General features: G+C 39.7%; 1 protein-coding gene across 1 annotated transcript; it reads left to right on the top strand.

The window, feature by feature from the left end:
• The first annotated feature begins 8,771 nt into the window (after positions 1-8,771).
• LOC129824547 (zona pellucida sperm-binding protein 3-like) lies at positions 8,772-10,831 on the top strand. The gene is made up of 10 exons (XM_055884234.1): positions 8,772-8,848; positions 8,989-9,155; positions 9,238-9,341; positions 9,490-9,578; positions 9,656-9,833; positions 9,944-10,049; positions 10,124-10,209; positions 10,327-10,418; positions 10,541-10,623; positions 10,720-10,831. Exons 1-10 carry the CDS (start codon positions 8,779-8,781, stop codon positions 10,723-10,725), a joined length of 981 nt encoding a protein of 326 aa, XP_055740209.1. The 5' UTR covers positions 8,772-8,778; the 3' UTR covers positions 10,726-10,831.
• The last annotated feature ends 533 nt before the right edge of the window (positions 10,832-11,364 follow it).

Genomic DNA, 11,364 nt, shown 5'->3' with positions numbered 1-11,364 from the left:
TTGTGTGTGGCTGCTCGGCCTTGGAAACACATTTCATGAAAACTCCCGACTAACATTTCTTGTGCTGACGCTTCCAGAGGCAGTTTGGAACTCGGTAGTGAGTGAAGCAAACGAGGACAGAGGGGCCCCCCACCAAGCATGCAAACATTTTTTATTGCCCCCATCTTGATGGTGGAGAGAAATATTTACGTTTTAAAGGGAATTTACAATTCTACTAATTTTGCCATGGAGCGGAGAGATCATTTTGCAGTTTTACAACAAATTTCAAGCAATTCTACTCATTTTGCCATGGGACAGGGATAAACTTTTCAGTTTTAAAGCACATTTCTGCAGTTCTACAAATTTTGCCATGCGGCGGAGAGAAAATTGAGCAATTCTATAACAGATTTCATGCAATTCTTCTAATTTTACCATAGGATGGAGAGGAATTATTGCAGTTTTAAAGAGCAATTCCGCCACTTTTCAACCTCATATTCATCATCTTCCGCACCAAACCAGTGTCTACCTATGTAAAAACATTGCATTTCTATCAAATCATATCAAATGTATTTATAAAACCCTTCTTACATCAGCTGATATCTCAAAGTGCTGTACAGAAACCCAGCCTAAAACCCCAATCAGCAAGCAATGCAGGTATAGAAGCACGGTGGCTAGGAAAAACTCCCTAGAAAGGCCAGAACCTAGGAAGAAACCTAGAGAGGAACTAGGCTATGAGGGGTGGCCAGTCCTCTTCTGGCTGTGCAGGATGGAGATTATAAAAGAACATGGCCAAGATGTTCAAATGTTCATAGATGACCAGCAAGGTCAAATAATAATAATCACAGTGGTTGTCGAGGGTGGAACAGGTCAGCACCTCAGGAATAAATGTCAGTTGGCAATTAATAACCGCAGGCAGAACAGTTGAAACTGGAGCAGCAGGACGGCCAGGTGGACTGGGGACAGCAAGGAGTCATCAGGCCAGGTAGTCCTGATGCATGGTCCTAGGACTCAGGTCCTCCGAGAGAGAGAAAGAAAGAAAGAAAGAAAGAAAGAAAGAAAGAAAGAAAGAAAGAAAGAAAGAAAGAAAGAAAGAGAGAGAGAGAGAGAGAGAGAGAGAGAGAGAGAGAGAGAGAGAGAGAGAGAATTAGAGAGAGCATACTTAAATTCACACAGGACATCGGATAAGACAGGAGAAGTACTCCAGATATAACAGACTGACCCTAGCCCCCCGACACATAAGCTACTGCAGCATAAATACTGGAGGCTGAGACAGGAGGGGTCGGGAGACACTGTGGCCCAATCCAACGATACCCCCGGACAGGGCCAAACAGGCAGGATATAACCCCACCCACAACAATGTGTATGTCGCAATCTTATCTATTTCAAATATTCTCATTGATCAAGACAGGTGGGTGTCATTCAATGTGTGTTTCCTGCAATGTAATAGCCTGCTCGTATTTTCCCTGTAAACAATAGCTTGACTTTCTTTTGATATTACCCTAATAAAGTTGAGAAACTTTTGTGAAGGTTAGGTGTGGCTGTTATTAAACATTTCACTGTGGTGTGCTTAATCAGGGTCACACAGAGTGTTTCTTGGTAGTCTTAAACAAAAGTATACACCTCACACCAGTGGAGCCTCCTCAGAGGAGGAAGGGGAGGACCATCTTCCTCAGTGTATTTCATACAAATACTAATAGTGAAACATTAAAAAAGTTATCATTTTTGGATAACACTATGCTAAATATATTTACATCACCAAATAATTGAGTAAAACACACTGTTTTTAAATGAATGTCTACAGGAGCCTCAGCAGCACTCTATAGGATAGCACCATGGTGTAGCCGGAGGACAGCTAGATTCTGTCCTCCTCTGGGTACATTGACTTCAATACAAAACCTAGGAGGCTCATGGTTTTCACCCCATCCATAAACAGTAATTATGATCATTTCCGGAGGACGTCATCCAACCTATCAGAGCTCTTGCAGCATGAACTGACATGTTGTTCATGCATGCTGTTCATCGACTACAGCTCAGCATTTAATACCATAGTACCCTCCAAACTCGTCATCAAGCTCGAGACCCTAGGTCTCGACCCCGCCCTGTGCAACTGGGTACTGGGCTTCCCGACAAGCCGCCCCCAGGTGGTGAGGGTAGGTAAAAACATCTCCACTCCACTGATCCTCAACACTGGGGCCCCACAAGGGTGCGTTCTGAGCCCTCTCCTGTACTCCCTGTTCACCCACGACTGCGTGGCCATGCACGCCTCCAACTCAATCATCAAGTTTGCAGACGACACTACAGTGGTAGGCTTCATTACCAACAACGACGAGATGGCCTACAGGGAGGAGGTGAGGGCCCTCGGAGTGTGGTGTCAGGAAAATAACCTCACACTCAACGTCAACAAAACAAAGGAGATGATCGTGGACTTCAGGAAACAGCAGAGGGAGCACCCCCTATCCACATCGACGGGACAGTAGTGGAGAGGGTAGTAAGTTTTAAGTTCCTCGGCGTACACATCACGGACAAACTGAATTGGTCCACCCACACAGACAGCGTGGTGAAGAAGGCGCAGCAGCGCCTCTTCAACCTCAGGAGGCTGAAGAAATTCGGCTTGTCACCAAAAGCACTCACAAACTTTTACAGATGCACAATCGAGAACATCCTGTCGGGCTGTATCACCGCCTGGTATGGCAACTTCTCCGCCCACAACCGTAAGGCTCTCCAGAGGGTAGTGAGGTCTGCACAACGCATCACCGGGGACGTGTACCTCCAGGACACCTACACCACCCGATGTCACAGGAAGGCCATAAAGATCATCAAGGACAACAACCACCCGAGCCACTGCCTGTTCACCCCGCTATCATCCAGAAGGCGAGGTCAGTACAGGTGCATCAAAGCAGGGACCAAGAGACTGAAAAACAGCTTCTATTTCAAGGCCATCACTGTTAAACAGCCACCACTAACACTGAGTGGCTGCTGACAACATACTGACTCAACTCCAGCCACTTTAACAATGTAAAAATGTATGATCAAAATGTATCACTAGCCACTTTAAACAATGCCACTTAATATAATGTTTACATACCCTACATTACTCATCTCATATGTATATACTGTACTCGATACCATCTACTGCATCTTGCCTATGCCGTTCTGTACCATCACTCATTCATATATCTTTATGTACAAATTCTTTATCCCTTTACACTTGTGTGTATAAGGTAGTTGCTGTGAAATTGTTAGGTTAGACTACTCGTTGGTTATTACTGCATTGTCGGGAACTAGAAGCACAAGCATTTCGCTACGCTCGCATTAACATCTGCTAACCATGTATGTATGGGGGGGCGAAATATATTTCTCCCATGGGCAAAGAAATTCAAAAGGGGTGATGGTTTTAATTAATAATAACTTTGATCCAAATGTGCAACTTGTCCAAACAGATCCTCAAGGTAGATGGATTATTTTAAATATGTTATTGGACAATAAACATATATGGCTTATTAACCTATACGGTCCGAATAATGATGATCCAAGCTTCTTTGACAATATATATAAGAATGTATCAACTCTACAAGCAACACTAGACTCTATTATTATAGTGGGAGATTTTAATACGGTCTTAAATACCTCTATGGACCGGAAAGGAAATCACACTACAAACTATCACCCTCAGGCACTTAAGGAAATCAGGAATGTCATGGATATATCAGAATTAGTGGATATATGGAGACTTAAATACCCTGACCTAGTGAGATATACATGGCGGAGGCTTAATCAAGCTAGTCGCCTTGACTACTTTCTTATATCATTCTCTCTGGCACCAAAAGTTAAAAAGTGTTTGATAGGGGACAGAATGCGGTCGGACCATCACATAATTGGCATATATATTACTCTTACAGAATTTCCACGTGGGCGAGGATATTGGAAATTTAATCAAAGCCTACTAGATGATAAATTGTTTAGAACTAGGACAGAAGAATTTATAACTGACTTTTTTAGACATAACATAGGTACAGCAGATCCCCATATTGTATGGGACACTTTTAAGTGTGCCTTTAGAGGCCATGCAATTCAGTACTCATCTATAAAACAAAAGCAATTTCGATCAAAAGAGTCCATATTAACAAAGGAAATTGAAGGACTAACAGTACAGTTAGATAACAATAAAAACGGTACCATAGAGGCACAGAATAAGTTAGAGGAAAAACAAAAAGAAATGGAGGAACTTATTCAAGAAAGATCCAGTGTAATATATTATAAAAATAAAGCGAACTGGATGGAATATGGGGAAAAATGCACCAAATTCTTTTTCAATCTTCAATATAGAAATGCTACCAAAAAAAACGTATTAAAACTTGTTACAAATGATGGAGTCACGCATGATTCACCAAATGATATTTTGAAAGAGGAAGTAAAGTACTTTAAGAATATGTTTTCGTTTCAGTCTCCTCAATCTCCACTAACTGAAACTAATTGTATGGATTTTTTCCCTAATAATAATGTAAAATTAACATCTGTACAGAAAAACTCATGTGAAGGCCTAATTACAGAGGAGGAACTACATGATGCAATTGGGGCCTTTAAGGATGGGAAAACTCCAGGACTGGATGGCATACCAGTGGAAGTATACAAACATTTTTTTTATATACTCAAAGGACCATTATTAGCTTGTTTTAACCACTCCTATATAAATGATAGATTATCAGACACGCAACAAGAAGGTGTGATATCATTATTACTGAAACAGGACCCAAGTGGTATATATAAAGATCCAGTCCATTTAAAAAATTGGAGACCTCTTACACTTCAGTGTTGTGATGCAAAAATCCTAGCAAAATGCTTGGCGCATAGAATAAAAAAAGTTTTGTCAGATATTATTCATCCTAATCAGACAGGTTTTTTACATGGACGATACATTGGAGATAATATAAGGCAAGTACTGGAAACAATAGAACACTATGAAATATCGGGGACACCAGGCCTGGTTTTCATAGCTGATTTTGAAAAGGCTTTTGATAAAGTACTACTGGAGTTTATATATAAATGCCTAGAATATTTCAATTTTGGGGAATCTCTTATAAAATGGGTAAAAATTATGTATAGTAACCCTAGGTGTAAAATAGTAAATAATGGCTACATCTCAGAAAGTTTTAAACTATCTAGAGGAGTAAAACAAGGTTGTCCACTATCGGCATATCTATTTATTATTGCCATCGAAATGTTAGCTGTTAAAATTAGATCAAACATTAATATTAAGGGATTAGAAATCCAGGGCCTAAAAACTAAGGTGTCATTGTACGCTGATGATTCATGTTTTCTTTTAAAACCACAACTAGAATCTCTCCACGGCCTCTTAGAGGATCTAGATACATTTGCTATCCTCTCTGGATTAAAACCAAATTATGATAAATGTACCATATTACGTATTGGATCACTAAAAAATACACATTTTACATTGCCATGTAGTTTACCAATTAAATGGTCTGACGGTGATGTGGACATACTCGGTATACAAATCCCAAAAGAAAGAAATGATCTCACTCCAATAAATTTTTATAGAAAGTTAGCAAAAATAGATAAGATCTTGCTACCATGGAAAGGAAAATACCTGTCTCTTTAATCATATCACAGTTGACCTATTTGCTTATGGTTTTGCCTACACCTAGTGACCTGCTTTTTAAATTATATGAACGAAAAATATTCAATTTTATTTGGAATGGCAAGCCAGATAAAATTAAAAGGGCCTATTTATATAACGAATATGAATTCGGAGGGCAGAAATTATTAAATATTAAAGCATTAGACCTCTCACTAAAGGCATCAGTCATACAAAAGTTATACTTAAATCCAAACTGGTTCTCTAGTAGATTGGTACGAATGGCTCATCCTATGTTCAAGAAGGGCCTTTTTCCCTTTATTCAGATTACACCTGCTCACTTTCGGTTGCTTGAAAAGGAAATAATTTCCAAAATATCTTTATTTTTTAAACAAGCCTTAGAAAGTTGGTTGCAATTTCCTGAAAGGACGGAACAAATAGTATAACAAATCTTGTGGTTAAATTCAAATATAGTAATTGATAAAAAAACTGTATTTATCGAAGAAATGTTTAAAAAAGGTATAATTTTTGTGAATGATATCATAAATAGGACTGGTGGAGTAATGTCACACATGCAGCTAACACAGACATATGGAAATGTCTGCTCTACCCAACATTACAACCAATTAATTGCAGCATTACCACAAAAATGGAAGAGGCAGGTGGAAGGGGATAAAAGTAAGGAACTTGTATGTCGGCCTTATATTAAAGAACATAAATGGTTAAAGAAAAGTGTGATAAATAAAAACATATACCAATTTCATTTAAGGACCAAAAAACTTACAGCTGTGCCATATAAATTGCAAAATAGTTGGGAAGAGATTTTCGATGTACCTATTCCATGGCACATGGTTTATGAATTGATACGCAAAACAACGCCGGATTCAAAACTTCGAATTTTTCAATTTAAATTATTGTACGAAATTCTTGCAACTAATAGAATGTTATATATATGGGGGATACAATCTTCTCAGCTCTGTAGATTCTGCTGTGAGGAGGCAGAGTCATTAGACCATTTATTTTGGTATTGTCCGCATGTAGCTCGTTTTTGGTCACAGGTCCAGGAATGGTTGAAGAATTGCAACATTTGCGTAGAACTAACGCTACAGATAGCAATACTGGGGGATTTGAAAAGCCATAGTCAATCAATCAATAATATAATAATTATTTTAGCAAAAATGTTTATTTTTTTTATTTACAATCCGTGGAAGCTATGAGAATAGGAAGATTCAAATCCTTTGTGAAGCATCACAGCACAGTTGAAAAATATATGGCAAATAAAAATCCGAAATGGATGATGTTGGAAGATAGATGGGAAAGGTTGAGTGGAGCTGAAGGGTGGGACTAATAACAAGATAAACAATGTAGGGCATACGGGATCTGTGAAATGTGTATAGGTGCGGAGCTATTGTGAAATAGCACAGTTACAAGTGGAAATCAAACTGGATGGACAACAGAAATAGAGGAAGGACTAAGAACAAACAAGAGAGAACTATTATAAAGTAGACTGTGTCTGTAAAATGTGTATAAGATGTATAAATTGAAGGTAAAAACAGAAATGTTTATCAGTTTACTCCAATTGGGGGATCGGTGGTAGGGTTTGCTGGGAATAATAATAAAGATATACTCTTTAAAAAAAGTATGTATGTCTATGTAGGTATGTGTATGTATATATGTGTATATGTATGCATACGTGAAAGGATATATATATTTACCCCAAAAAATATGGGGGATTGGAAATGATGCAGACAATTACATTGGAAGCAACATTCTTTCCGCAATATTAAGCTGATCCACCCCCCGAAAAAAAAAAAGAAAAAAAAAAAAAACATGTGTATGTGACAAATAACATTTGATTTGATTTGATTTGTCTGCCCAATCAAAAGATCAGAGAATGATTATACTACTGAAAGCATAAGCTACAGCCAGCTAGCACTGCAGTGCAAAAAATGTGTTGAGTAGTTGACTCAAAGAGAGAGAAAGACAATAGTTGAACAGTGACACTAATATCTCCCAATGCCTAAAACCGAGGAGAAAATAAAAGTTGACCAACTCATAATGTCAACCTGTGCACGAAAGGAAGCCAAGCCTGCCCAGTAGCCTTTGCTAACATTTCAGCATAATAAAGGCGTAGAATAGTTCTCATAACGTGCAACCAGATTATTTCATAGTAATGTCATCTTTCTCGTAATAATGAGCTAATGGCTTATTTCGTTATAACGAGATATTTAATTATTTTGTAATAACGTGATCTTATCTCGTAATAATTGTATAAAGGAAAAAAATCTGAGTGGCAGCAATACCTCACCGTACGTTGCAGACTTGACAACATGTCCACAACACATGGCAGCTGGGTGGCGGACCACACCTTATTGTCTCTGGGCAACTGGACATCATTGGCAAAAGTGGGCATGCAAGTAATCCATACCCAACCCATTGTGACGTACTCACTTCCAAATCTTGTTTTGGACGAGACTGACTTTATGACCAAATTGATCCTATGTACACTTTGTAGTCCATTTTGACACGATTATGAATGTTTCTGACTCATATCAATGCCACATAGGTTGTTAATAACCAGAGAAGTTGGTTCTACGAGGCTAATCTTTCTGTCCCTGTACAAATACTTTGAAAATGCATTATTGTTTGCTTCTTTCCATGAGCTAATCACTGATCTGACATGACTGAGTGAAAGCACTCCACCATAATAAAAGGTTTCGGTTTTTAACCATTTTCTTTACCGATAGAAACCACTATCTCAGTTTTATAGATTACATGTGCTTGATGTTACTGTTCAACGATATCGTTGCAATGAAAACCAACTGATCCTTTTGCTTTAGGAACTATGGCTGCTTTACACAGGCAGCCCAATTCTGATATTTTTTCCCAGTAATTGGTCTTTTGACCAATCACATTAGATCTTTTCACAATAGCTCTTTTTCATTGCTTATTGGTCAAAAATCAAACAAGTGAAAAATAAGATCTGAATTGGATTGCCTGTGTCAATGCAGCCTATCTGATAATAAATAAGTTAGGAGAATTGGATGAGTTCATAACGATTTCCAAATCAGTGATTGATCGCCTGCAGCTGGAGGTTGTTAACAGCAAACACACTGATGACAGTGATTAACTTGAGTGCTTGCTGGCAGGTATAAATAAGTCTCTTCAACTGAACATTGTCATTCAATAAATACTATTTAGTCATGAAGGCTTACTTTTGGCACAGTGCGGTCCTCCTAGGCATGGCTGTTGCGACCATTGTGGCACAGGATGGTAATGTGTTATATTATTTTCTTTGTTTATTCTGTTTTGGAAGTGGGCATTGACAATCAAAAAACGAATGGCAACGTAGCAGAAGTTGCGTTTTATATTTGAGACTATAAATAGACAGACTCTTATTTTCCTCCTGGCAGATCTGAAGGTGGACTGTGGTGTTGACTCAGTCACCCTGAGATGGGGGGCAGCCCAGTCACAGATGGACACCTCACTCCTCCGGCTGGGAGGCTGTTATCCAAGCAGTATCTCTGCTGGGGAGGCCATGTTTCAAGTGGAACTCAGTGACTGTAACTTCAGGAGACTGGTAGGTTTTAGCGTAAGTGATATCATGTATATTTGGCCGTCAGCAGTGGTGTTTAACCCCTGTCCCTTCTACCTCACTACAGGTGACTGGGGACACATTGATGTACATGAATGAGCTGACCTATATGTCTGGTCCCAAAGCTCAACTAAAGTCTTTCTCTCATCCAGTGGTTTGTGCCTATGAAAGGTGATTTGTGGCTGTTTGCATACTCAAGAATAAATGTTTCTATTTTATTAATGTTGGCTCAAGTGTCCTAATGCTGGACTGGAACAATTTTAACCATGAACAACTGACTCTTGGCTAAATGTTTAATCTATTTCCTGGGTCTGTGTAGGCCTGCAGACTGGGCGCCTCGCATATTTGATCCAGTGTTTCATACATATGGTCAAGGAGATCTTGTCTTCCACATGGAACTTATGAAGGGTAGGTTTGACACTGCCTGAAGTATACAACTTGAATCCTGTAGATGTAAGCCTAACCACATGATATGCATCCTACAGATGACTTCTCTGGACCACATCTGTCTAGGGAATATCCCCTGGGCTCCTTCATCCACATCTCTGCTGCAGTGGAGGAGATGGTCCATCAGCCCTTGCTACTACTGTTGGAGGAGTGTGTGGCAACCACAACACCAGACCTGCAGTCTGAGGGCCCGGTGCACCCCATCATCACCAAGGGGTATGTACCACTGGGCTATACAGCAGGATGCTGTTAGTGCTTTTGCTCCAGGTGAATCTGGATTTTTTTAAAGAATCATTAGTGATTGTCAAATGTTTTGTTCTCCTCAGATGTCTTGTCGCTAGCAAGACTTCAAATTCAAAGTTTGAACCAAGACAGAAAGCCTCTGAAATCCGTTTGTCTCTGCAAGCCTTCAAGTTCGCCGTTGGCAAGGAAGTGAGTACTAATCTACATGATTGACATTTTTGACACCTCTTAAATGTGCAGTAATGTCCTTAATCTCTTCTCAGGTGTATATTCACTGCAATCTTTTGGCTTGGGACCCCAGTGGCCTTGACACAAGCAAGAAGGCCTGCCACTATGTGAAAGGGCATGGGTAAAAAGAATAATGCATACATGTTATAAAGACAAATTTAAATATTTTAGAGGTACTTTTAGCAAGTTAAAGTAGTAACTGATTACTACTCTTCATGTGCTTGTTTTCCCCCTCCAGTTGGGTGCTCATTGATGACCCCTACCATAGTACCCTCTGTGGCTGCTGTGACTCCAGCTGTGAGTCCCGGAAGACGCGTGGAATTGCATCAGGTACTACTATTCTTTGTGCACCCCCACTAAAATGTTTACTTATTGTCCCAGAGCAATAGATTGGGATGCCTTAATTTCTGTGTCCAGCAATTAGGTTAAATGTTACAACTTAATCTTTTCAGGGCAACATGGAATAACTAAAAATGCCGGTCTTATTGGACCACTTGTCGTCACTGACAATTACCGGCCTGAGAAGATTGAATGGGTTTGCTTTTATCCCTCCCCAATGAACATTTGAAAGTTTCTTGTTGGATATGCATTATGTCTTTGACCTGTAAGTAATTTTTTGTATTTGTTTCAGGTCTGAACCGGTGGCCAGCTGTGACTCCTGGGAGGTGGGCAGCCATCTACCATGCATGCCTGACTCTGTAGTGTCTGACTTAATTTGAAATAAATCTTTAATACTTACAATGGTTCTTTGGTTTAGTCTCTCATTAAGCATCTGAAGCTATACTGGGTGGAAGTTCAACTTGGTTTTGCGAGCAGGTCATTGGTTAAAATTGTGCGGTGATGCAGTGACAGTAAATTATGCACTTAAATTATAACATGTTAGAGCTTGGACAATTCAACTATGCTTACAGAGCAGAAACCCACTGTTAAAATCGTGTTCCTGTTCTAACCTGACAAGGCTAAAGTACACTCCTATACCTCCAGTCATAGCACCGCTGCATTGGCAGAGTAATCCTGGTATTATGCCTCGGCCATTATGTTTCACGACTGAGCCACACTAGATGGGTGCTAGTGTTTCTGAAATAGACTTCAACTAGTGCCCTGACGATGCCTGCAGTTGTGAAAGCATGACAAAGCAGTTGAAGTGGCAAATTATCTGGAGAGACCTACAATTGTCCCAGCAGGGAAGGCAACTTAAGTGCGGAGTTCACTAGAGTTTTTAGTTGAACTTGGCTGCAACAAGAAGCCTGAGCCACAACACTCAGCTTATAGGTAC

The sequence above is a fragment of the Salvelinus fontinalis genome, chromosome 26 (genome assembly GCF_029448725.1).
Source record: "Salvelinus fontinalis isolate EN_2023a chromosome 26, ASM2944872v1, whole genome shotgun sequence".
NCBI lineage: Eukaryota > Metazoa > Chordata > Actinopteri > Salmoniformes > Salmonidae > Salvelinus > Salvelinus fontinalis.
The sequence above is the reverse complement of the archived record's forward strand: the minus strand, read 5'-3'. Positions and strand labels throughout refer to the sequence as shown.

Excerpts from the sequence above, each read along its gene's own strand:
- LOC129824547 (XM_055884234.1), top strand. The coding sequence starts at position 8,779 with ATGAAGGCTTACTTTTGGCACAGTGCGGTCCTCCTAGGCATGGCTGTT. Across the intron at positions 9,156-9,237 it reads ACTGTAACTTCAGGAGACTG|GTGACTGGGGACACATTGAT; the intron begins GTAGGTTTTAGC and ends ACCTCACTACAG. Across the intron at positions 10,210-10,326 it reads CACTATGTGAAAGGGCATGG|TTGGGTGCTCATTGATGACC; the intron begins GTAAAAAGAATA and ends TTCCCCCTCCAG.